This window comes from Equus przewalskii, chromosome 32, assembly GCF_037783145.1.
Source record: "Equus przewalskii isolate Varuska chromosome 32, EquPr2, whole genome shotgun sequence".
NCBI classification, from domain to species: Eukaryota; Metazoa; Chordata; class Mammalia; order Perissodactyla; family Equidae; genus Equus; species Equus przewalskii.
In genome coordinates this window covers 7,992,465-8,019,804 of record NC_091862.1, presented here as the reverse complement: position 1 = coordinate 8,019,804, position 27,340 = coordinate 7,992,465, and the positions used below count along the sequence as shown (strand labels likewise).

General features: G+C 41.2%; 2 protein-coding genes across 3 annotated transcripts in view; one reads left to right on the top strand and one right to left on the bottom strand.

The window, feature by feature from the left end:
- Positions 1–23,563, top strand: part of SLC22A3 (solute carrier family 22 member 3) — a 95,166-nt gene extending 71,603 nt beyond the window's left edge. Inside the window, exons 6-11 of the mRNA XM_070602841.1 lie at positions 6,976–7,073; positions 7,191–7,405; positions 13,521–13,629; positions 14,410–14,522; positions 18,087–18,186; positions 21,988–23,563. Of these exons, the coding sequence (XP_070458942.1) occupies positions 6,976–7,073; positions 7,191–7,405; positions 13,521–13,629; positions 14,410–14,522; positions 18,087–18,186; positions 21,988–22,066 (714 nt within the window). The 3' untranslated portion in view covers positions 22,067–23,563. The remainder of the gene's footprint in view (positions 1–6,975; positions 7,074–7,190; positions 7,406–13,520; positions 13,630–14,409; positions 14,523–18,086; positions 18,187–21,987) is intronic.
- Positions 23,564–24,100: 537 nt separating this feature from the next.
- The window catches only part of PLG (plasminogen), a 46,876-nt gene continuing 43,636 nt past the window's right edge, over positions 24,101–27,340 (bottom strand). For both annotated transcript variants that reach the window (XM_070602838.1, XM_070602840.1), the window contains 2 exons: positions 25,221–25,366; positions 24,101–24,589 (listed from right to left, as the gene is read on the bottom strand). In XM_070602838.1, the coding sequence (XP_070458939.1) occupies positions 24,428–24,589; positions 25,221–25,366 (308 nt within the window). In that variant the 3' untranslated portion in view covers positions 24,101–24,427. The remainder of the gene's footprint in view (positions 24,590–25,220; positions 25,367–27,340) is intronic.

Sequence of the window (27,340 nt, the reverse complement as noted above, 5' to 3'; positions counted from 1 at the left end):
AGAACAACCAGATGAAACTGCAAGTCTGGGAACGCAGCTACGTGACACTGTACCCCCTCCCCTGTCCTTGGGTGGGGGTGTGGGATGGGGACAACGAAGACGAACAGACGGGACTCACATTCCTTCTCAGCTTAGGAAGAATAAATACTAAGAGTCAGCAGGATTGCTATTCATTGACCATCAGTGCTTCTCACGCTAGTCTCCTGGGATGTTGTCAAAATGCCTGTTCTGATTCCCTAATCTGATGTCGGGTGGGGCATGTTTCACAAGCTCCCTGCTGAAGTGCATGCTGCTGATGCAGGGACCACCCTCTGAGTAGCAAGTTCTTTACAGGTCATTTGCTTTTGTGTACATTCATGAAAAACTACCCTCCCTAAGGCCTGGGAGACCAATGGTGCCAAATTGACATTAGATATACCTGGTATATTTAAGAAAATCCAATATAAAAAGAAATCCATTGATTTAAAAGAAAAAAAGGCACAATGACAATTTTCCTTACAAAGCAAATCATGTCAAAGTACCTTTGAAAGCATCTCCCTTTATGCACTATAGCATCAATTACAGTTTACTAACTGTGAAAGGGTGAAAGAGGGCCAAGTGAATTATCATCTGGAAGTAAAATGTCTCTGAAACGTTATAAAAAAATATGAATGTTGACAGCCTCCATTATTGAGCACTTGTTGTGTGCAAGATGTATATACAGAGGTTATCTAATTGAATCTTCAAAATATGAATGGGGTGAGTGTTACTAACCTCATGCTGCTGGTGAGAAAACTAAGGCTCATAGAGTTTAAATGAAATGTGCCGGTAGGAAAATGTTCCGCGTGAAATGCTGCACATCTGTCCTGACCCTTGCTGGTTGTCTTTCTTGACCAGAAAGCAGTCCCCCACTGGAGGAACTCTGAGCACCATATTTATAACAGATTGTTATTTATAGTATATTTCTCTTCCTTGGCAATTTAAGCTAAAATGTCAACTTGAAGAAACGTTTCAGAAAGGCACCAGGAAGGGTTATAAATAGAGCTAGATTAATCCAAGAAAGATGAATACCCTATTCACATAAGGTACATCATTGTTGATATAAAACAACTGTCTTGGCAGAACTAAAAGACAATTAAGGAACAGATAGAGCAAATAGCAATCAGCTCAGTAAATATCAAGCAACCAACGAGTGCAGTTTACTCATGAGCAATACCGTTTTCTATGAGTGGCATTACTAGGCAACAAGACTTCCAAACAGGCAAATGTTGCCAAGGGCATTTCCCATCTCCCTTTGCTCCAAAATAAAGTGGGCAGACACCACTTAGATGGCATAAATATTTGACAAAATATCATGCCAAGCTAGACACGAAAGACAGCATATTGTATGGTTCCATTTATATGAAATTCTAGAAAAGGCGAAACTGTAAAGACAGAAAGCAGATGAAAAGTTGCCCGGGGCCAAGGGTGGGGGGAGAGGATTGACTGCAAAGAGACAGCAGGAAGCTTTGGGGGGCAATGGAGATGTTCCATATCACGATGTGGTCGTGGTTATATGACTGCACACTTGACAGAATTCACTGAAGTGTGCACTTGAAATTGCTGAATGCTATAGTATGGAAATTCTATCTCCATACGGCAAATTAAAAAATATATGGAATAACTTGATACAACATTTCTATTCTGTATCTGACTCAGACTAGGCAAAATTTGGTAACCCTTCAGCGATAGAAAAGCAGCACAGCTTAAATTTAAAAAATACAGAGCTAGAGATTGTTGTAAACGAGGAATAGCCGCAGCCAACACCACGCATGAGTTGCCAAGACTTTATTGGATGAATTCCATCCAAGATACGGCTTTTAGTCTCTCAAGGTCTCTGGACACCCAGAAAGTGGGTCATCTTTCAGAATATCTGCGTCACTGTGGAGAACGTCAGTAAATCAAAGACCAGCTGGATTTGTTCTTAAATTGGCAAAATGCTTACTTGCTTAGAAGTACTATTAATCCTCTCATTCACTGGACAAGCGAGATGGGTTTTGTGGTCTTGATTACCTTCACTTCTTATCACCACTTCGTATTCTTTCAGTAGAGGATATATATTAGGCATTAAATTTGTGCTTCGGAAAAAGCAGAGATCATGTGACTGCATGATGCTAAACCTTAGAAGTTTGCAATTAAGACTAATCCCAAATATTTCTACAGAGTGAATTGGAGCCTCGAAGCAATCATTTATCCAAAACAAAATTATTTTGTCTAAAATATTCAGTTATTAAAGTAAAAGCATTGTTCTGGACTGAATTCTCCAGATAATCCTACTTTTGGCAATGGGTTACAGAAAACCAACTTAAATGGGCTTAGATAATCAGCACATTTCCTGGCTCGTATATTTGGAATTCTAGAGTTACAGCAGGGTTCTGGGTTGGGCAGACTCGAGCCTCAACAATCTCTACAAGCCATGGTTCTCTTCCTCCCTATGTACCGCTCACAGGGTAGCTTCATCTTTATACTGGTCCTCTCCTGGGTGTAGGATGACTGCTACGATCTATTTGAGCCCACCATTTCCTCGTTAATTCCCTGAGGGAAGAGAGAAATGATTCCTTGAGGAACCTCTGACATAAGGGCAGTGAAGGACTTTCCCAGAAGCCCTTTTCTCATTGATTTAGATTGGGTCATTTGCCCATTTCTCATCAACTCAAATTAGGTCACATGTCCCTTCCTCATTGGTTCAGAATGGGTCACATGCCCAGTCACTGGCACAGAGGATATAATTACCTTTAGAAAATCAAGGCTGTCCCTACAACTGGAAACAGAGTCAGCTCCCCCGAGGACATGAATTGATGAAGTGTGTGTGTGTGTGTGTGTGTGTGTTTGTATGGTGGGTGTTCTATTAAAGAGAAAGGGAGAATGATACTGAGTCAACAACAAAAAAGGTGCCCTAGTGTCTATTTTACTCCATTGCTTTAAAAGTGAGCAATTTTTTTTCTTGTTACAAAAGTAACACAGGTTTAAATTTTCATTTTAAGAGAATATTTAGAGCCAAACTGAAGAAAGTAAAAACCACCATAATCCCACTACCCTGTGAGAACCATTAATGAAATGATACAGCATACTTTTAAACAGTAAAATAAATATTACACTTTGTATACTGGAGACACAGTATAGCATCATGGTTGGCAAAACAGACTTAGGCATCAAACTTCTGGTTCATCTACTTACTGTCTGTCCTTATTGGGTAGGCTGCTTAGCTTTCGGGTGCCTCAACGTCTTCCTTTCTGTAATGGAAATAAGATTAGTATCTGTATAAGTTCCTCCAGCACTAACCCTCTAGTTCACAGATTGGCAATCTACAGCCTACGGGCCAGACCTGATTTGCTGCCTGTTTTTTTGAATAAAGTCTTATTGGAACCCAGCCACAGTCATCCATTTAGTATCCATCTATGGCTGCTTTCACACTACAATGACAAAGTTAAGTAGTTCCAACAGAGACCTTATAGCCCACAAACCAAAAGTACTTACTCTCTGGCCCTGTACAAAAAAAGTTTGCCAACCTCTGGGTTAGACCACCAGACCGCTATTGTTTTGTCAAAATCTAACATGTCATAATTCTGTGGTCAAGTAGTGACTTAATCAGCCTAGAGATTTGATCAGGAAAAAGTGACATCTGAAGAGCTAATACGAAGGCAAGAGATGCTCATTTATCTTATCAGTTAGAAACTAGTTAAGAACCATGAATAATTGGAAAATCTACAAAAGTGTTTAAATGTCAAATGATCTACCTGAATTCACAAGAGATTTTGAAATACTCGATGTATGATTGCACTTGAACTCTGGGATGTTGCCACTGGGGCCTGAATGAAAGTGAATTTGTTCAGAGTCTTATCTAGTTGATAGAAGTCATAGCTATAGGCAGAAAATAAGATTGAAGAGAAAATAAAGGAGAATCCATAATAAATTGTGAATATTGCTTTTGAAAAGAAAAACAAAGGCTGTGGCCATCTGTGTGCTCTGAGGGTGAACAGTGCTGCAGACAAGCAGCGTTATCAGGGACTCCCTGACGAGAAGAGAACTTCTGGGATGAACATGACGGAGCCAGCCCTGGTCCGAATTGGGTAAAAGCCCTAACTGAGAAGAAAAGAATCATTGGAATAAGTGATCCAATAAGTGGAATAAGTGATCAGTGGAATAAGTGATGGAGGGAAACTTCCTTCATGTTATGGGTGGTTTTCACCTTGAATGTAAAGATCTTCAAAATCTAAACTATTTTAGTCAAATCTAATTTGTCTGAATTATTTTAGTCAACTCTGACTTTTCCATAAAACAGTGTTTTAACTAAAGATTAGATTTTCGGTCATGTGTAATATTCTTTTTTAAAAATATATAAAAGTGACCGTCAACTACAAAGAAATCTTCTAGAATAAAAAACTTTTTATATATTTAGCAGTGTAGTATAGGAATTAAGAACAGAGGATCTCTATCAACTGCCTGGTTTCAAATCCTGGCATGGCTACCTTCCTATTTAATCCTTAATGTCCTAAACTTCATTTTTCCTATTTATAAAATAGGATTAATAAAAGTGCTAACTTTAGAGAGTTTTGAAGAGAATTAAGTGAAATAATTCAAATAAAGTACTTAGCCCAGAATCTAACAAATATTATATACTCCGTAGAAGCTAGCCATTTTAATGTGAGCAATATATAGAAACTAATTGTGGAAAACATTTTGACAACCAACCATATAGTAATATATTGTTATAATTTACTAAGTTCTTATCTTCCACTTTTGGTATTCCTGCCTTATTTTTGGAGCAGCAAAGGTGAAGGTAGGTAAAAAAAAAAAAATCCTTCATTGGGGTCTTAGAATTTAGAAGATTCACTCAGGGAACATTTCAATGGGCATTGTATTAGTTAAAGGCTAGGTCAACTTGCTGTTGAAACAGACACCAAAAAAATATAGTGACAAAAGAGAAAAATGTCTTTCTGTCTAACATGCCCACCCAAAGGTGGGTGGCCCAGTGCTAGAGGGCAACTCTGCTCCGTGAGGCCCTCCAGGACCTGGGTTCCACTTGTCTTGTTTCTCCACCGTCACCTGTGATAGGTTCTATGAGTGAAGCTGGCTCCAGCATCTTCTCCTCCCATCCTTCAGGAAGAGGAGGACAATGAATAAAGAGCAAGCCATTTCCTTTTTAAAGAATACGACCCAGAACTTATACATATAGCTTCCACTTCCACCTCATTGCTGAGATCTTAGTCACAGGGCCACCCATTCTTCAAAGACAGGGTAGAAAATGTCACTTTAGCTTGGCAGCCACATGCCCGACTAAAATTCAGTGGATTCTGTTATCAAAAGGGAGAATGAAAGAATGGATGGTGGAATCAATTAGCTGTCTTCCACCAGCATTGTCGTGAAAACTACTATTGTTTCATTGACTCTGACACTATTGATTTTAAGACACATCATCATTTTATGTACCACTAAGTAAGAAAAACCATGCTATTTAAACTGTGACACATTGCTTTCTTATCAGCTCAGTCGTGGGACACATCCCAATTTAAGAGATGTTAAAATGTGCAAAATATATTGGTATACAAGAAACACAGTATTGGAAAGACTTAGGAAAAGACAGTGATCTAAAGAGATCCATTTTGCAGTCTCTTTTTGTTTGTGTGACTTTCCCAGGAGCAGGAGATATCAAGTTTTGGTTGACCTATTGAGTATAAAGTTTAGAATAGGTGATTGACAAGGTCCTAGAGGTGTGAATTCATTCTAAGTCAAATTCTTGTGACTGTTTGCAGAGAGACTTATAGCTCAAAGGCTTGGGGAAATTTTGCTTGGATTTCTAGTCAATCTTGGCCAGGTCTGGAGTTGAGCAAACAGACAGTAGGGTCCTGTCTTTACTAGTCAAGATTCTTACTTAATAGAAGAGCACAAACTGAGGGCAACACTCTGAGAAACAGACATGGGGCAGGGCACTTGACTTCTTGTTTCAACATTCAGTCATCACCCAGACAGGTGTTGAACACCAGGCACTTTGCTTGATGCTACAATACTGTTCCTGCCCTCCAAGACCTCCAGAGCTCAAGGAGGGAGAAAAAAGTAGACCCATAAGGACATGCGGTTGAATAGGTGTGATGATAGAAGTTGGCTGAGTGGAGGCACAGATTGAGAGTCATCAGTTCTCCTGGAGGTTAGGAAGGCTCTCCCAGGGGAGGTGAAATCAGGACTAGAGAGAGCTAGGGCTCTCCAAGAGGAGGTAACAGAATGTGCAAGCCCATGGAAATGTGACACAGTCGTCACTTCAGGGAATTGTGCTATGATTCCTTTGCCATGTTAGACTGGAAGCTGCTGTGGTTATGGAGGGTTTGCTGTTCAGGTTTGTTTCCTTTATAGTGCCTTATACATAGTTGGAAGACTGCAATATTGGTTTAATTGAATTAAAGAAAAGGTCAACTTCTTGGATGGCCAGAGAGAGATGAGCTGAATTTTCCTGGATCAAAAAGATGCTAGATTCCAGTAAATCGACAGGAGCAAAATGATACCTCCAGTGCCTTGCTCACTCTTGAACTTAACATTACTCTATCTTATTTGTCAACTTCAAGGTTGAGGATTTAATAGATAAAGAAGCACTTGTTTGGATCCCACTTGCTTCCCCCACTTTTATGATTATTTTCTCCAATTTAATAAATGTACAAATGAATTTTACTTTAGAACATACCTTTTGTCCTTGTTTACTCAGAGCAGTGTAGCATACACTACTGCTGATTTTAGCCTAAGAATAGATTCTTGGTGCAGCCGCCACATTTTTGTGAATTTGACCTATTAAAAAGGCTAGAGGACCAAACTCTTCATTCTCAGGTTTTAAGGTGTAATAGTGAAAGACCCTGGTCAGGTCAGTAAGATCATTTGATTCGGTAGCTTTGAATCTGGTCAATGACAAATCTATAATATGCAGATGTTTCTTGCTGTCTATTGCTACTGAAATCTGCTTCTCTTATATAGATCACTGTTACAGATGAGGAAGTTAGTAATCCATCCTTTTTAGATCTGGTGAGAACTCCCCAAATGAGGAAGTGCACACTTATACTTATGTTTGCTTGGTAAGTTTGACTTGTGATGGATTCAAAAGCTTGTGTCAAATTTACAACGCACCCCTTCCTTCGAGTCAGGTTGAAGTTATCTTACTTGTTCTCTGTTGTGTTTCAATGTCGCTCCAGGTTCACCAGTGCAGTGGTTTACCAAGGCCTCGTCATGCGCCTGGGAATTATAGGAGGCAACCTTTATATAGACTTTTTCATCTCAGGAGTTGTGGAACTGCCAGGAGCTCTCTTGATCTTACTAACCATTGAGCGTTTGGGACGACGCCTTCCCTTCGCGGCAAGCAATATAGTGGCAGGTGTGGCTTGCCTTGTCACTGCTTTCCTACCAGAAGGTAATTGTCCTCCAAGTCTGTTTGGCAGAGAAGAATTTGAAAAAAATCTTAAATCAAAATTATCAACAAGGGGGAACCTCTTGTCCTTAGAAAACGTACCATTGCCCCAAAACTTTGGTACCAGATATGCTCTAGTGATGTCATTCAATTTTCTGTTTAATCAATGTAACATTTTGAGTATAAGACATTAGCTCTATAGATTTTTCTGTTTTCTCCATTTTTAGGTTTATTTATGGATGAAATAGATGTGCGAAATCTAGCTCGTGGTAATATAGCTCACTCTTGATCACTTTTATCTGACTGACTTTTGTGGTATCATCGACGTTGTTTAACATGTTTCTCAAGCATCTGCGCTGTCGCTGGCCCGTGTGAAACACTGAAGTCACACCGGGAAGAAAGCCACGGGTCTTGAGTTCAAAACGTTGACAACCTCGCAAGGGATAGAGACACTTCACTGCTCTCACTACTCACTGTGACAAGTGAAATCATGGAATTATTTTCCAGATTTAGAAACAGCAAAGAGAAATAGGTGGAGAGAGTGATTAATCCTTGGGGGTGGTCAGGGAAGGCTTCACAGAGGTGAGAACTAGGTGTGGATGAGAAAGTAAAGAAATGTACCAGACAGGAGAGAAGGGTGGGAGTTATTTTCCCAAAGGAGAGCATAGTTCCCAGAAGGATAAAACACCTTTGAGGGTCCTGGAACCAAACATGCTTTGTTATCGCTGGAGTATCCAGGCAAGATGGCTGAGGGATGCCTGTCACCAGCAGTGACTGGCCTCATGGCCTCACAGGCCATGCCAGGAGCTTGGGCACGGCCTTGCGAGCTTCAAGAGAAGGAGAAGGTGTGGCTGCCTTGTAGCTGCTGCAGTTTGGACAATGGCAATGAGGAGGGAGAGATGCTAAAGCAGGAATTAAGGTTGTCAATCGGGCCTGTGTGGGAGAGCGTGATTTCAGAGATGTTTCAGAGTTAGATTTTGGGGGGCTGGATGACTGGCACACAGTACAGAGGTTGCACTGTTGACACACCCCAGCTTATCTCTGCCGTAGAACACAGAGCAAGCCTTTCAAACTCCCAGGGAACAAGCGCGTTAGAGCAAGTCAGTTATTTCCATGTTCCAGGGGGTGTGAGATGGGGCTTACTTGAGTGCTGGATGCTCTCGTAGTCCTTTGGCTCAGCACAAGAGAGGCTGTCTTTTTTTCTTTTTGAGAATCTTCTAAGGATCAGGAAAGAACTGAAAATATCATGGAAGTTGGAAGAGTGAGACATTTACAGATGAGTTTATTAATTATATGAAGGCTTATGAAATCACAAAACATTGGATAGACCGTATTTAAATAAAATTGTAGCTATGCCTATCCTCAAAATAGAAGGAAGAAAATGACGGGAAGTCCTCTGTCTGTCACATTGGAATGATTGATGTCAGACAGAACTATTTACATTTAGCTCATTTTTCTTGAGTGTATTAGTTTCCCAGGGCTGCAATAACAAAGCCCCACAAACTGGGGGGCTGGAAACAAGAGAAATTTATTCTGTCACAGTCCTGAAGGCCGCAACTCTGAAACCAAGGTGTTGGCAGGGCCATGCTCTCTCTGAAGCCTCTAGGCAAGGATCTTTCCAGGCCTCTCCCTAGCTTCTGGTGGCTGCTGGCTGGGTTTGTTCCTTCCAGAGGTTTGGACAGAGAATCTGGTCCATGGCTCTCTCCTAGCTTCTGGGGGTCACCAGAAATCCTTGGCGTTGCGTGGCATCACTCCAATCTCTGCCTCCATCTTCACATGACATTCTTCTCACTGCATCTCTATGTCTTAACTATTCCATCTGCAAAGACCTTATTTCACCACAAGGTCACATTCTGAGGTTCTGGGTGGACGTGAATTTGGGGGGACACTATTCAACTCACTACATTGAGTTAACACATTCTAAGAGTTGGGAAATCTCTAGAATAGATATCAGTCAATACATGTCTGTTTAGTATCTACTCATTGTCACCACTGAACTAGGATGGGGGCTAGAGCAGTGAACAAGAGAAACATCATTCTTGTCCTTGGGAATTGTGTACAATTTAAGTACAAGGGTGACAAATCAGGAACATTGGGGACTTCGCTATTCTGTCCACTTTGGCACTATATAGTTTCTTGTTTAGTTTAAAAATACACTTTCCTAAGATAAGGCCTTCTGTTCTCATCACATATAGAATAGGAATTAAGGATTCATTGCGTATGAAATTAGGAAAGTGGGGAGAAGATTAATGACTTCAGTGTGCCCATCATTTCATGGATGTATACTTCACTCTAGAAGATTTTCTCTGGTCCTACACTGATTTGGATCATTTTAATGTGTGCTACACTCAGCATGACCCCAGAAAGCATTCAAGACCCTATGTCCAAGCTAATGTTGAAGTAACTAGGTGGATGGGAACCAAGCTGTTTGTAGAGAACACTTTCCTGTGTTGAAAAATGTAAGGCAAAGAATAGAATTCTCCGTTTGGTCTCATCAGTTTTATTTTGTGGATATAATTTCCCAATTTAAGCTTTAAAATGGATTTTTAGCAACATTGGAAGCTAACGGCTCTCATTCTGGACATGCTTTATGTAAATATTCTGCAGATTCGGCTGCTTTTATAGTCAGATGTGGGTCATGATTGAGTGGCAAGAATAAATTTCTAATGCCTCATGCTCTGTGGGTACCAAATAGTCACAGAGGTTCCTCTCTTGAGCTGACAGTCCTTATTTCCAACTTAAAGGAGCTTTTGGACTTGGTTGCTGTGGCTGTCCAATTAACATTAGAAAGACTTTGCCCCTCAGTCACTCTTGACGTCATCAGCACGATCACAGTCCCTGGGGAGAATGCTGATTGGCCTTAAGAGGAGTCAGCTCTAAAATTATCATAGAAAACAGTTGAACCAGCTTACCCTCCACTAAGTACAACTTTTCATGGTCCGGAGAAGAAAATTCTGGAAAATGAAATAGTCTTTCTGGCTGTCTTTCTCATCTAAGACTCACTGCTTTTGACCCAAATTTTTGAACTCTCATTAGAGTCTGAAAAATAAAGAGCTTTCTGTATCCATCCCCATCCGCCATCTTTAATTTGAGTTTATTTAGGATGGCTCCAAACCTTGCACGTTGGGTAAGTCTTCTTTTTGAAATGAAAAAGTTGTCTTTTATTTCTCTCTTAGTGAAAACTGAGTCCATGTGTCTTAATTTCCATATCTCTATTAGGCATTTTCACTAAATTTTATTTGAGAACTCAGAACAGATGGTACATTTAGAGGAGCTGCAAAATTGTGTTTATTTAAAACCCTGCGTCCTTTCTTCAAAAATTGAGTCATTATCCCAATAATCTCTACCAGCTTGACCAAATCTCCATTCAGCGTGACCCCCTTTCTGTGTTCTCATGCCTATGGAGGACAGATTCAGCTTCAGCACTCGTCTTTAAATTGTCTCGTGGGTTTTTTTGTCACTGTTAGAAAAAGATGTCTATTGCCACTCCAAGATGAACTTAGCATATTACTGGAAGGATCAAAAGATTTTGTGTGCCTACATAATATTCCCACATCATTTACCCTTCCTAATAAATTGTTTCATTTCACTCTTTAGTAAATGAACAGTACACAGCCTTTGGGATTTCTCTTCTTTTACACATTTTAACAAAATCTCTGTCCCAATGTGGTTAGATACTGGCCTCTACTGACTGGGATGAGTTGAGTCCTTAGATTAAGGCCAGCATGTAGGATCCATCGTCTGGCATGAGGATCCTCAAGGGTACCAATTTGACAGCACTTTATGAATGTTTTTCTGAATTAACTAGTTCTTTGTCTGTGTTCACTGAGCCAACCACATGTGTTTTTCATGGTATGTGTGTGTGTTTTAATTTGGTTTCTTTGTTTTGTTTGGTTCTTTCCAGCAAAGAGTCTTAGCCTCAGTTGTAAACTTAAATTGTCATTGAAGTTGTCTGTGGGACTCATTTAAAGAGAACTCTTGACTCAGTAGAAAAAAACTATAATTTAGGAACCTAACGTGGATAGTCAAGTCATTTCCACGGTAGCAGGCGGCATTCTTCTTTGCAGCCTGAGAGGTTGCCCGGTTGGGCTGGGACCCAGGGAATCTGGGCAACAGCTCCCACTTTCCGTTCCCCAGCACCTGGCACTGTACCACCTGCTCATTGAAGGAAGGGGTGGAATGCATTTCCTGGTCCCCCTCCCTGGCCTTAATGAAAAAAGAAAGCCTAAGTAAAACACATGTTTACAACTGTTCCATGCCAGAGCAGATGGCAGCCCAGTGCATCAGCGTAACTCTGATACTCCTCACTCTGTGGTGTAACTATTAATGTGAGGGCTACAGGTGTTCTCATCTGGGAAAAACGTCAAGTTCACCAGGATATCCTCGGCCAGTTTGCAATCAAAATGTAGTGAACTGGGGTCTCCCAGCTGTGATCTGGATTCTTGAACCATCCTTTTCTCTGCTTGCCCTCCTAGGCAATTGTTTTCTTTAGTGAGTTTTAGGTTTTTTTTCTTTGATGAGAAAGATCGTCCCTGAGCTAACATCTGTGCCAATCTTCCTCATTTTGCTTGAGGAAGATTGGCCCTAACATCTGTGCCAATCTTCCTCTATTTTTTATATGTGGGATGCTGCCGCAGCATGGCTTGATGAGTGGTGTGTCGGTCCACACCTGGGATCCAAACCCTTGAACCCCGGGCTGCCAAAGCAGAGCGCATGAACTGTACCACCACACCACCTGGCTGGCCCCTAGCATTTTTTTATTTGTTGAATATTCTTTAGAGAGAACATGCACAAATCTACAGAGCTTGAGTCTCTTCTTTCATCCTCCTCATTCAGGCCTCTTTTTCTACTAAAAAATTATATATTCAGGAGAGTGCAGTTATTTTCCTGGAAGAGAAGAGGACCATTTAGTGCTGAGTAAGCGTAAATAAGTCTGAGTAGGAAAGGGAAAGGTTTCAAAGGTGGAAGTCAGACATATACCGAAGATCTTTAGCTGTGCCTTGGAGAGCAGGTGTGTTCTTGTTCATGCAGTCATATGTCCTCATACTGGGTCTGCTAGGAAGGGATGGCACAAATTGCACAACTCTTAAGAAATCTAGAGCACTGACTTTTTAGAGGAAAAATGGTTTACTCCTTCTTCCCTTAAAACACAAAAGAAAAGGGGCCAGCCCCATGGCCTAGTGGTTAAGTTCAGCACGCTCTGCTTCGGCAGCCTGGGGTTGGTTCCCAGGCAAGGACCTGCACGCTACTCATCAAGCCATGCTGTGGTGGTGACTCATATACAAAATAGAGGAAGGTTGGCAACAGATGTTAGCTCAGGGTGAATCTTCCTCAGTAAAACAAACAAAACGATGTAAAAGAAAGGAAGTATTTAATACAGAACTGCCAACATTTTCCACTAGTTACAATGGAGGAAAGGAGAGTTTCCTCAAACAACCACAGCAGCCCTAAAATGGTTCATTTTTAAATGAATGAACCAATAGTATTTAAGAATCTGCCTCCTCCTGGATGATTTCTTGGGGGAAGTAGCAAGACGGGGATGAGGAAGGCGATGAATGACATACACCCTGTAGATTGCACCCGGCATAGATGTCTCCTTCCACGGATCCCAGTCCTTAAAGACTTGCTACTTTCTAGAAACCAAAGTCAGCTTCATGTCCAGTTTTTCCTGGTCTGTTGGGAGCTGCTATTCTGTGTGTAATCACTATGGAGTATGGACAAAGAGGACAGGTGGGCACCAGACTGCAGTGATGGTTCTCACGGGCACAGTGAAGACCACCTTCCAGATGAAAGTCTGGTGTCCTCAGGCCCTGTAAGAAGGCAATGCCTGGAACATTGTTTTCAATGAAGCGGCTGCACAACAAATAGTTCTTGGATTGTATTTCTATAATCTAACATGCTCAGAAGGGCAGCTAGCACACTAAATCTTAGCTGTCATCCTGAGGTGGTTGTTGCTGTTGAAATTTGGCTACAATATTAGAAGGTATCTATCATTTGTGCTTATAATTAGCAAAGACTTAGGGCTGGGAAATCACTAAGCAAATGCCTTTTTTTGTTCTGTAAAATGTTATTGAAAGCAGATCCCTAACTCTTTCTTCCAAACTCTCTGTGTTTGCAGGAATTCCATGGTTGAGGACCACGGTTGCTACCTTGGGAAGACTGGGGATAACCATAGCCTTTGAAATTGTTTATTTGGTAAATTCAGAATTGTACCCAACAACCTTACGGTAATTCCAACATATACGTCATGGTTTCTCCTAAGTAATTCTGCAGCCAAATGTTTTGACCTAAAAACCACGAAATGGTTTCCTTAGCTTGGTGATATGTTTGGCCTGGGTTGAATGCAGCTAGTGAAGAAGATATGCTTTGAGTTGTAGCTGCTTTCTGCCTTGCTATCTTCCGCAGTTTTGACAGAAGCACTTCTAGTATCGATATCTTTATATTCAGCCATGGTTTTGTGGGATGGCACCAGACTTGGAATCAGAAACCTGGTTAGTGCACTTGCTTGGATGTGGGTTAAATATGACTTCATCAGCATTATCCTTCTTTGAGGCTACAGCCTCTGTTCTGACCACATTCCACGTCTTGCAGCTGTGAGCAGCTGATTAATGAAAGACAAAGTGAAACAGTGTGTGTGGACTAATGCAAATTGGCCTCCTTTCCTGAGGGAATATTCATGGGCACACCTTACTGTCAAGCTGGGGTGCTGAGACGACACCCAAGTGTCACAGAGTGTGCTGGGTAGTCAGCCGCTGATGGAAGAACCATTTCCACCAACACTGTAGACCGCCTCGTGATTCTCGCTGTGACTCCCCATTTACCCACGTGTGAAATGGTGCAGAATGGAAATGGTTTGCTTAGAGTATGAGAGTAGTCATTTTCACAGTTAAAAAAGATAGAAATGGAAAATTTTGTTACAATTTCTTTGTTGCTTATATATCTGAAGATTTTACTTATCTTGAATTTATTTAAATATTTTTCACATAAGACAACTTTTTATTCTGCAGAAACTTTGGAGTTTCGCTCTGTTCAGGTTTATGTGATTTTGGGGGCATCATCGCCCCATTTCTGCTCTTCCGCTTGGCGGCCGTTTGGCTGGAACTACCTCTCATCATCTTTGGTAAGAACACACTTTATATACTGGGCTTAAATGCTTTCATCTACATTCTTTGCATTAATAGGACTCTGTAATGATTATTAGGTTCGATCTTAATGATATCCATTTCATCTTCATGTGACAACTGTTTCAGTTTTGAGGAGCCAAGCTGATTACAATGAAACGTGAAACCCTAAACGATTTTAATTGGCTTTGTATTGAAGGGGTCTGAGGAGCAGCGTTCCAGTCTGGCTTTCTTTGTTTAGCTTCTGAGTTAAAATCAAACATTGTAGAACTCTTTTATGATGTTTGGGAACAGAACCAATAATTTTCAGGGGACCAAACTGGACCTTCCGTATGTTTAAAAACAAGCCCCAAAAGTAATTGTGTTGTTAAGTGTTCTCTGTCTATCAATATCATGTCTTCATTTACTTTCATGCTGAACATGCTGTGCTGAAAGAACAGAGGACGCAGAATCCTGTGCACATGTACCGTCACCTCTGTGATGCCCCTCAAGTTCACCCTCCTTCCTACCTCCAGTCTTCAAAGAACTCACGGAGGGATAGAACCACAGCATAGGGAGGGGCCTTCGGGTACTGGAGTCCAGTGCTTCTCAACTGCTCTTCCAGCCTTTCTCCCTGGATCTCACACCCCTCTACCCTCCTCAGCAAGAAAGCATACAAATTGGCCCCTTTCTCACCTACCTTCCCTCCACCCCCACCTCCTTACTCCTAGTAGAGAATGTCTTTCATTCATTGCTCAGCAGTCTAAACTACAATGAAAACATCGAGTCCACAAGGTTATACATCCTGCGTAATGAAAAAATCATTTAACAGTGCTAACTAGGGACAGTCGAGTCAGCTGCTGACCATTTGATGCCAGTGAATTCAATGAAAGGTCATCTCAAGTTATTTCATGGGATCTGATAAACAAGCTCAGTGTTGATTCTGTGGCCAGCGTGAAAAAGCAGAGAGAGTGCCATTGTTCAACCAAGACAGAGTGGTCTAGAAACCCAGACATTCAGGATTACGGCCTGGGCTGCAATGAGTGCTGGTTAAGCTGGGTATGCGTGCCATAGTGCAGGCCCTTCCTTCACAGAGAGAGCCAAGTATCCACACAATCAGTCACAACAGAGTGTGATAAATGCTGAAAGTAAGGGGTGCTGTGAGAGCCCGTCACAGGGACTCCTGACCCCAGTTAGTCAAGGGGAGAAAGTCGGGGAGGAAAGAAGCAATGTCTAGGTTGAGATCTGAAGAGGAGTAGAAATTATCCACATGAGGAGTGTGGGCTGCCACTCCAGGCAGTGGAGGGCCTAGAGCGAGAGGAAGAAGCCGTTCTGTGGCAGCCAGGAAGTCAAAGGACAGAATGTAGTATGTGAGGGGCGGCCTGAAGAGAGATGAAACTGGGGAGGTAGGCTGGGCCAGATCACCAGATGTCTTATCGGACGTGTGAAGGGTCTGTCTGCTCTTTATCCAAACGGCAGTAGGATGCTAGTGAAGAGTTAGAAGCTGGGGTTGACTGCGTTAGATTTGCATTTCAGAAAGATGACTCTGACGGTACGTATGCAAATGATTAGGAGGGGGACAAGGCCAGTGTGAGACAATTAAAAGAATGTTGTTGTAATCAGGTAAGAGATCATAAAGGCTGGGACTGAGGTGATAACAATGGGAATGGGGAGGAGTATAGATTCAAGAAATATAGCCACATGCCGCATAACATTTTGGTCAATGATGAATTGCATATACTACAGTGGTCCCATGAGATTAGTACCGTATAGCCTAGGTATGTAGTAGGCTACCCCATCTAGGTTTCATATAAGTACACTCTATGATGTTCACACAACGATGAAATTGCCTCACGGCACATTTCTCAGAATGTGTCCCCTTTCCTAAGTGACGCGTGACTGTATATTAGAAGTAAAATTGTCAAGACAGGATGATCGACTGGGCGAGGACCAGAGGGAGCGGGGAGATGGGAAGCCCAGGCTCCTGGCTGGGGAAACTGTAGGTGATGGCCAGGCCCGGTTTAGTGAGCGCTGCGGGAGCAGGTCTGCAGGAGAACGTGGGGGGGATTCTCTTTGGGCCATTTGGAGTATGAGGTGCCTGTGAGAAATCCAAGTTGAAACCATGAGACGGCCATAGCATTTGATGAGCTGAGCTCAGCAGAGAAGTGTGACCCAGCTCTAAAGCTTTGGAAGCCATCTAAATGTAGATAACCATCAAAAGTATGACAGTGACCGAGACCTCCCAGAAAATAGGGCAGAGTGAAAGGGAAGGGGAGGGCCCAGGACAGAGCCCTGAGGAGTGACAGAGAGTCAGGCATAAGCAGAGGGAGAGGAGCCAATGGAGGAGGTGAGAAGAGATGCAAGAAGAGTAGGAGGGAAACCAGGAAGCGTGGAGCAGGCAAGCCAGTGGAGGGTGGGTGTCCACCAGCAGCCAGTGCTGCTGGGAGGACAGGCAGCAAGGACAGAGAAGCAGTGTCACTGGATCTGATGGCAGGTGGTACCTGGTGATCTGGCTGGAGCAGGGCCAGGAAGGACACTGGGCAGAACCCAGATGAGAGCAGGTGGAGGTGGGATTTGATGCTCAGTGGTGCTGGTGCTGGCTCACCCTGGCCCACCAGGGCCAATTTTTAAGTTTTGAAGAATTTTTGAGCGAGTTGTTAAACACTGCCATCATTAAACATTAAATATATAAAATATATTAAAAGCAGAGGTAATAAATGCTCACAACTCATCAGTGCCTAATTTATTTACATTTTACTGTTATGGAAATTCTGTATAACAGAGTGCCACTGCGCCTCTCCTCCCAATGCCTCCTTCAGGGATGTCTTGTTGGTAGCTTCCAGTGTCCATGGTGAGAGTATTTACACCATGGAAATTGGCAGATGCTACAAATCAAGGCTTTATTTTCTGGAGAGCTGGTTGGTAAACATTTACCCACATACCACGAGGATATGAAGATGTGTAGAAAATAGGAGAGGATGATGTTTCAAGAATTTCAGCTCTGAAGAAAGGATAAAGGGAGGATGGTAACTGGAGGACAATGTGAGGTTGATGGAAGGGTCCTTAAAGAGGGAAGAGCTGAGTATGTTCCAGCGCTTCCACCAATGGGCTAAAGGGGCTGGAGAGAGAGGATCCGTGACTATAGTGAGGCGCCCAAGAAGACTCCAAGAGATGGCGCTTGGGAACAAGTCTTACAGTGTAACTTGACAGAAGGAGGACAGGGAGGGAGAGGATGCTGCAAAGCTCTACTTACTGTCAGTAAAAGGAAGCTGAGGGGATTCCTCTTGGTGAGGTCTTCTCTGCATGTTTCTCACATAGGACTCAGGAAACAGTTCTTAAATGAGTGAATGAATGAATGTGTGCCAGGAGTACTGGGGTAATGGGACTGCACGGGGTTTGAGGAAGGTAGAGAGCATTTAATGTTGTGGCAAAGGAAAACTGGAGCACTGGTTAGGGTGACCACAGGGTTGCTGCTGTTGAGGGCTGGTTAGCGTTGGTGAGCAGAGTGGCTTCCTGAGTAAGCGGGGAGGGATGGGGGCCGGCCGTGTGCTCCTTGTACCGTAACGCCTTTCCCTGTTCCCTAGGCATCCTGGCATCCGTCTGCGGGGCTCTTGTGATGCTTTTGCCTGAAACCAAGGGCATTGCCTTGCCAGAGACAGTGGATGATGTAGAAAAACTTGGCAGGTATTGTACAAAATTCAGTGCATCCTAAAGAAAAGTGGTGTTTCAAACCACTGGGGAAAGAATGGTATTGAAAAAATTGGATACCATGGGGAAAAAATAATATTAAATCTCCATCTCACATCCTTAGCAAAAGATTCAAAGTAGATTTAAAAAGTTAATGTAAAAAATAAACACAAGGCTAGAAAAGTATATGTATTGTTTTTTAAACTTGGTTATGAAGAGGGCAACATTTCCAAATAAAGTGTTAAAATTCAAAAGCCATCTAAAGGAAAAGAACTGATGATTTGACGTAGTAGAAGTAACTTAAATGTGCATCAGTAGGAAACCGATTATGAAAATGATCATGGATTCATAATATGGATTACTATACAGAGATTAACAGAATTGAGTTATGTCTATATGCAATGACATGGGATTTCAAGATCTGTTGCGAAGTGAAAAGTCACTGAACAATTTTATAGTAGCTATTAAAAAAATAAAATGAAAAGTAATCCCTCTCTGTAGCTAGATGGGAAAATAGATAGATAGATAGATAGTGATAGATAATAGATAGAGATAGATAGATGATAGAGATAGATAGACAGAGAGAGATGAGAGATAGATGAGAGATAGATAGATAGATAGATAGATAGATAGATAGATAGTTAGAGATGGGTAGATGATAGATAGATAGATAGAGATGGGTAGATGATAGATAGATAGATAGAGATGGGTAGATGATAGATAGATAGATAGATAGATAGATAGAGATGGGTAGATAGATAGATAGACAGAGATGGGTAGATGATTGATAGATAGATAGATAGAGATGGGTAGATGATAGATAGATAGATAGATAGAGGATAGAGATAGGTAGGCAGACAGAAAGAAGATGGGGAAAGAGAGAGATAAGTTTTGGACAAGAGCATCTAAATGGTGGGCAGGGAGAGTTAGTACCCAACCAATATGCAAACAGGAAGAGTTAAGTCAACAAAAATGCACATTGCACAAATTCTTTCTAAGTTTCTCTGATATTTTCCATAATGAAGAGATAGGAGTAGAGAACGTGAATGTGAGAATGTATAGGAAAAAATCTAAAATAATATGTTACCCTCTGGGGACAGAAATGAGTGGGAAGAGGGAAGGGTTCAGAAGAGAGGGCATCACTTTTCTACTCTGTACAATGTTGTAGTGTTTGATCTATTTTTTAAATTACAACATGTGGTCTCGTATTATTTGTGCAGTTTTAAAAATAATTTAACAGCTCATTCTAAAAATAAAAATATTATTCTAAATAATGACCTGGAAATTAAGGGTCTGGGTCTCTAAATTAAAAAAAAAAAAAAAGTTTCAAAAATATTTATACAGAGCTGGCCTGGCGGCGCAGTGGTTAAGTTCACACGTTCTGCTTTGGCGGCCCAGGGTTTGCCAGTTTGGATCCTGGGTGTGGACCTACACACTGCTTGTCAAGCCATGCTGTGGCAGGCGTCCCACATATAAAAAAAGAAGAGGAAGATGGGCACAAATGCTAGCTCAGGGCCAGTCTTCCTCAGTAAAAAGCGGAGGATTGGCAGCAGATGTTAGCTCAGGGCTGATCTTCCTCAAAAAAAAAAAAAAATTATAAAAAGACTGAAATGTTAGTGACCTCCTGGCAGTTTTCTTCTTCACTTGTAGATTGGGAAGAGAGTAGAAACTGACATTTTCTAGGTACTTATGTGATCCATGGTTTCACATATGTCATTTCATTTAACACTCAACAGGATTTTGTGCAGTAGAAGTTCTTATCTTCACTTTTTTATGTCCTAGGAAATCTATACTTAGAAAAGTTTCACAACTTTTCCATGCTAGACTGAGATTAAGACTGTCTGGTGTGCAAGTGTGACTCCATTGTTTTGTGTAGTTTTGTTATTTTATGCTGTGTTCCTGCTTGATTATGAATTTTCTTTGAATAGCGAGGGTCCCCCTGGCAAGATCAGAAATTTCTCTCTTCATATCCTCTTTTGTATCCTCCTTCACATCCTCTTTTAAGGAGGTACCATCTCCCTCCCTCCTAGGCAACCATTGCTCAGTGTCTCCTGACTATTTTGTTTGACCTTCAAAACTTAAAGTGATTTCATTGTCCTATTTCTTGATGCTATTTTGAAAAATAAGATTGATTAATTATCCCAGAACTTTCCCAAGAAAGGCCTATCAGTGTATTCAAAATCAAACCACCAGCTCATGTCCCAGTGGCTGACTTCTAACAGGACTGGTCAATCAAGGGACTGGTAGACGTTTGCCGGGTGAACAAGCTTCTTATGCTTGTTTGGAAGTAAAGCAATGCCTTGTTCCTCACCCAAAGCTCTACCTACCTCTCACCCTAGAACCCCCTGAAGTTTGGGGCGAGGTGGAAGATCCTCTTTAAGACACTGCTATTTTGTAAACCAAAATTAAGTTAATAAAAGAAATACATGAGAAGTACTGAAACTGTGTGTGGTCCTCTTGAGTGTTATACCACGATAAGGTCTTACTTCATCCAGAAAGGAGAAACGTTTTGCTAATTGTATCATCACAGACAGTTGCTTGGTTTGTGTCAAGGTATGGGGGCCAGGTCAGGGTGGGGGTTGTTCTGTCTCCTGTCACCCCAATCGCAGTGGCGCTAGAAGACCAGGAGAAAGGAGAATATTCAAGAAGGTTAAATGAAGCGGAGGAAAATGGTGAGGAAGGAAATAGGATTGTCATCAAACAAAATATCTAGACTTTAAGGGTAACTTCTCATAGGCTGATGTGCCCTAAAGAACATGTTTCAGGGCTGGGATACCCAGGAGAGTATCCTGGCCAGGATTATAAGGTCAAAAGCAAAGAGTTCAGTGCTGACTGTGGGTGGCACGAGGCTGTGGATATGTCATGGCAGCTTCGAGATGCTTAGTGATGCGGCCTCCTCTTCCATCGCTTTTGCTGTCCTGGCTGATGAATGCACTCTGAGCCAGTATTCCAGCAAGAGGAGCTGCATTTTTCTTTTGAGCCGTAGTCCATATTCTGTCGCATCTTTAAGTAGAACGATGCATTCATTCTTGATTCCCAAACCAGTCAGGGCTCAGATTTTCAAACTCATCAGTGAAAAATGGAGAAAGAAAGAGTGATTGAGGTCAAGACTCTTTTACCAATTCAGTCGTATTAAAATTGGAGTTAACCAATTGGGAGAGACGGAATTTTGGAGGGTACAGGGGCATCTGAATGGTGTGCAGGGAAAACGAATATCCGACCAATACATATACACATAAAGAACTATACCAACAAAAATTCAAGGTACGCAAGCTCTTTCTAATTTTTTCTATGTCTGTAACTTTTCATAATAAAAAGTTAGGTAAATTAATTAATTATGCCTAATCCCTACCCTTGAAAAACAAATCTAGTAAAAGGATGATTTACGGTTCTACATGTTAAGCACATTAATCGCATTCCATAGTCATTTACTCTGGGAAAAAACTACTTAGCCCCAAATTACTGAAACCTGTTACATTTTCTCTTCTAAAACTGTACTGAATCATTATATCATTTCTGCTTTCTTTTCATTTCCAAACCATCTGTTACTCAGTAGAAAATCATAAAGAGCTTACATAGTGTAATGCTAATTAACTCCTGCCAAGGATCTGAAAGCAGGGAAAAAATGAGCCTGGAGACAGGTCTTTTTGTTATTATTGAGTTTGGTTTTTATAAGTTTTACCTCTAAGTCTTTCTCATCAAAACCAACTATTGTACTGAGTAGTAACAAGAACACTTCCTTCTACTAGTTGCATAATCTTTCCTAAGGACTTTCTCTTTTCTCCTTTGTTTTGTTAGTCCACGTTCCTATAAATGTGGCAGGAGAAAGAAAACCCAAGTTTCCCGCTCTCACCATGAGGCCCCCTCCCAAAGATGAAAGGAAGGCGCTACTCAGGCTGATCCCCCAAGGAACCGACGTGCCTTGCAGAGACGTGTGTCTATTTCCGCTGCATTGAGCTGTGCAGCTCCAGGTGTTTTTAATACTGTACAGACATTCAAGCTCTCCAGAGTATTTTTATATAATGTTGGATGAATTCAGATTTATCGTGCTATCGAAGTTTCTGGGAACAGAATATGTGGCTGGTTTAGCAAAGAGCCTATGGTGTGCGCAGCTTCTCCTGAGGTTTTTTCTTACGTTGGAGCAGTGTCTTGGATCCATTCGGTTACAGAGGGACAAGAGAGACCCCATCAGATTCCCATGCCAGCTCCATCAAGAATGCAGGACATGCAAATCAAGGATCTGGGAAAACTGTACAGACATGGGTTGAGCAAATCTAATCAAGGAACTAAGGCTCTGAACTGAGTGTTCTGAAGATTCCAGAGAGGATGAAGATTTGGAAATCCTGTTAAAGAAGAGACTGAATCTAAGAACCTTGGGCCACATGGCACTTTGCTTTCTCTTCTCCCCTTGAGCTCTGTAAGCCGCTGTAGCGTCTGAGGTTTCGGGCATGTCTGGCCTCGTTCCATAAGTAAGAACAAATCTGCCGTACAATTTGAGGAGTTGGCTCTATTATTATAAAATCAGGTTTGGTCCTGAGATAATTCAGGATAGTTTTGGTCCTCCTTTAGTGGACACCTTGAGCCACATATTTAGTTCTTTACTGAACAAAACCCATGGATTATGATTTCATGGGTCTTGGGATTTTAATCCTAAAGTGATGTTTATCTTACATTTGTGAGTCAAGTTCTATGATGCTGTCCACGGTCAAGAGTGAAAAACATGGACAGTTTTCATTCAACCTTGACACTTTTAACTTGTCTGGGGAGGAAGCTTGCATTTTAATTTAAAAAAAAAGTCAATTGTATCCATGCTTAAAAGAATTAGCAGAAGCTTTTAAGTGACTTTGTAGATACTAATAAGGGATTTGATATGTTTTTGTTACTGAGATTTTTGAAATGTGGAGCTTAAGTACAAATATGCTATCTTTTTCTGATGTTCTGCTTTCTATGTTATATTTGTTATATTTTCAGATTCAGTATATATCTCGTGCAGAGTTTTTTAATGAATTATTTTGTGTGGACGGGCAAAACGGGCACCAAAGGGAAATCTTGCCGAGGAGGAACAAAATCCTATGTGAACACATGACAACATACACGATGTGTGCGCTGATTGTAAAATAAGCTTTTTCATCCTTAAAGCACATCAGAATTGAGTATGAACGTTTACTTTTCAATAAATAAATAAATAAAGATGCCCTTGGAGGATGTAATGCTGCATTCTCCCTTATCCATGCACTCTTGCATTTTTGCTTTCTTTGCATTTCTCTTTGCGGGAAGATGACTGTCGCTCCTTGATACTATCACATTTGACTTGCATTTTGAGTTGATATTTTCGTTCTGGTAAGAATAAAAAATTTGAAATTGTCAAGAAAAATCAATGTTCCTCCTTTCTCTTGCTTTTGAACATGTGTCACTCTAAAACACAATTTCCGTGTGTCAGCATGTGGTGCATACCCATGCAGCCCATTAACCACGGAAATTACGTGGTCCACCGTCAACATACGTTCATCGTTCCTTTACAGGTGCTTGGCACCGTTCCTAGACTCAAAGGGGACCCAGAATAACATTCGGACTCTTAACTGGTCTTGTATTACACTGCCATTGCCCGGTTCACTTCTTGAGGTCCAACCCTGCCCGGCGTCTCCTGTGCTGGGCTAAAGTCGAGTCAACAGTACAGATTTCATTCCCAGGAATAGAATTTGTTCTCATGACTCCCCATAAACGTTGCAGCTTTGCAAACATTCATCTCAGTGCCCGAAATAAAGAAATTAAAGATGTGTGTCAGCCATCTTTTGCTGACACGGTAAATATATGGGTAACTTACTAGGATTTCTCTGCTCTCTCTACAATCTTGCAGGCTTTTAGTCATTTATACAACTATCCTTTATGAGAAAGAGCGAAATCAGTTAAGTCTGTTAGAGTTAATTTATTGAAAATTGGCCAGATAAATAAAGAACAGGAAAACAAAGAAGATGGAAAAAATTCAATCAAAGTAAGTACAGAGTTTATTTTCAACAAACGTCATAGCTGTGATGCCTTATTATTACAGAATCCAGCGGTCCATGGACAGGAAAAATTTATCCACAGTAATACTAAAAAACGTTGAGGGTTGGCAGTACATGGTAGCTAAGTACAGTGTCTCAGTTTGATTACTGTCAATTATTTCTGAGCATGCTAAATTCCCTACCCATGTGCCAGCTTCTAGATATGTTGATGCCTCACTCTGTCTCCCATCCAATTAATTACTTTGCATTATTCTTTCAATCCAATTAATAAAACTTGAAACACGAACATAGACACCAGGCTTATTGGGTCGTGCACAGCCGAGACCCCAAGAAGTGACTCCTTGTAAAATGTATTTGTCCTTCTCAAAGCAGACCAGAGGCCCTCCACTGTCGCCCTAAACAGAAGAAGGAGAAAAGCCAGGTGAGGATTAAACTGCCATCTTTTTATTATGGGATGTCATCCTTCTATTATTCAAATGCAAGTTTTCCCAGTATTTGAACATTCCTTTCCCCTCAGAAAGGAACTTATTCATATCATTTGAACATCTGTGGCACTCCAGGATTGAGCAAAGTATATTTGACAAAACCACACAATTAGTGTTTCCTGGGGGAAAAAAAATCCCTTGTGAATACTGTGCCTTGGGGTTTCTCTTAGGCAGGTAACCCCAAAAACAATTATAAAAGAGGTGCACCTGCCCTTTGTCCTATACTCTATCCCTATTCCCTACTGGGAAGGCCACCACCGGAGCCCCACCCATCAGCATCCTTCAGGAATGTGTGTTACCTGGGGCAGTCATGGTACTTAACCACTCCTTACAACCTATCTGGGACTCGAGGCACAGAAAATCACCTTAAGCTATCTGAATCAGAATTCAGGTACAGACCTGAAGGCTGTCTGGGCAACAGGTAGACTGTGGCCTGTGAGTGACAAATCTTTCTTGAATTTGCCACTTTGGGGCTGAAATGGGTAAGGCGCCAAGACAGGCCAGCACAAAATAAACTTTGATCTCTTCCGTCTTTTCTTACCTGGCAACTGTCAACACCTCCAACCAGATGTCCAGCACAGAGTTCAGTCGATTTGACTCGTCCATTCAGATACTCATAGCGGTTGCACACTTTATTCTCAATCACAGGCAGCTGTGCCTCCTTGAGGACGCCAGCATTAGAGGAGTCTGGGTTTAAAAAGATTAGAGGAATGGTTACTGGATCTAAAACGGGTCCACGAGGAAACTTCCAGAAAACAGAGCAGCAATGACAGATCTCTTGTTTGTTTATGAGGTTGGATGAAACAAGAAGTCAGTTCCCAATACTACTAGAATCCCTTTGTTTTTTCTTTTTTGACTTTGAAAGTATGAACATTATATAAGATTTCATGGTCCCAGGACCTGGATTTAAGCATCAGGGCTTCTTTACAGTGTTTTAGGGTTTGTTTATGTTGTGATTTTTTGTTTGTTTCTTCTTTTTTTTACACTATAAAGAAATAAATTTTTAATATGTAAAGAGAGATTGGGAAATGCTACTATTTCTATATTTTCTCTTTCAGGCATTTTATATGCTTCTTTTACTACTTATATCATATCACACATTTTGTACCCTGATTTTTTTCACACAACGTTATATCATAAAGATTTGTTGCGATGCCACAATCTTCATAATTAATATTTTAATAAGGAGTGACAGCTTAATGGGTATGGGGTTTCCTGTGGGGGTGAGGAAAGTGCTCTGGAAAAAGTGGTGATGGGTGCATAACATGGTGAATGTACTAAATGCCATTGAGTGGTACTCTTCAAAAGAGTTAAAATAGTAAATTTTATGCTATATATATTTTACCACAATATAAAAAAAGAAGAATAGCTATCATTTACTGAGAATTAACCTTTTCAGACACAAACTCATTACGTGGTATATCTCATTTAATCCTGACAATAGTCCTATGAAATAGGCACTTTTGTCATCCCTGTTGTACAGTTAAGGAAACCAAGGTTCAGAGAGGGTGTGTAGTTTGCCCAAGATCACCCAGCAAGTAAGCGGTGGAGCTGAGATTTGAACCTGAGTCTGTGACATCAGTGCACAAATTCTTCACTACCATGCTCGTTGGCTCCACATCTTTTTTCATAAAGTTTATTCATGTTCCTTAATATTCGCTTTAGTCTAAGTACTCAGAAGTTATATGGATATATTCATGGCTCCCAATGTTACTGCACAAAATTGGAGTTCTCTTGCCCAATGTGCATAAAAAAGCCATTTAATTACAGCATCAGCCTTTGGGAAAGAAATCAGCTTTATTCTGCGAGATTGATCTACAGGGAGACAGGGGGCATGTGTCTCAGATCTGTTACCCTGATTCAGGATTTGGGGCAAAATTTAAGAAGTTAGGGAGAACAGCCTGGCACGTGGAAATGCTGATGGCACAGGTTTTGGTTGGTGGGCTTCAGGCATTCATGGTAAGGTTCCAAACACTCATGATAAGGTCCTAAACTTTTACAATGAGGTTCTAAACTTTTATGGTAGCATTTTAAAATTTATGGTAAGGTGGGGAAGGAATTTTAACATCGAATCTTCCAGAATGACAGACCCTTGCTTCTGATAAGAGTCTGACTTTTAAGTTCCAGTCATGTCCCGGTCCTTTGGTTCCATGATCATTTCAAGTCAAGATTTCTTCTGCTCATGCTTTGGTTACGTGACCTTGCAAATTTTCTGAAAGACAATTTCTTAATCACTCTGTTGATAAGATGGGGTCAGTTGAACTGATCCTGGAGGGCCCATGGTTACACCAATAACAGTGCCAAATTATTTTCTAAAAGAGTGTGACAGCATAAAATGTCAGGAGGAAAAAAATCACCTCACCACACCCTTCTGAGTAGCTCATATTTTTAGATATTTGCTAATATAATGGGTGGAAATTGTCCTAATTCATTTCCTAATTTACATTTCTTTTCCAGTTAGGGAGAGTAAACATTCTCCTGTGTGTTTGTTTTACTCATTGTATTTCTTCTTTTGTGAAAAACTGTTTTTTTCACTTTGGCAAATTGAAATAGAACACTTGCAAAATCACCAGAGGATATGCTGTTTCCCCAGATGGACACACCCAGGTAGGTCTCAGTGTTTTTACAAATAATCCAGTTTTCCAAATTTGCAAGCCCAAC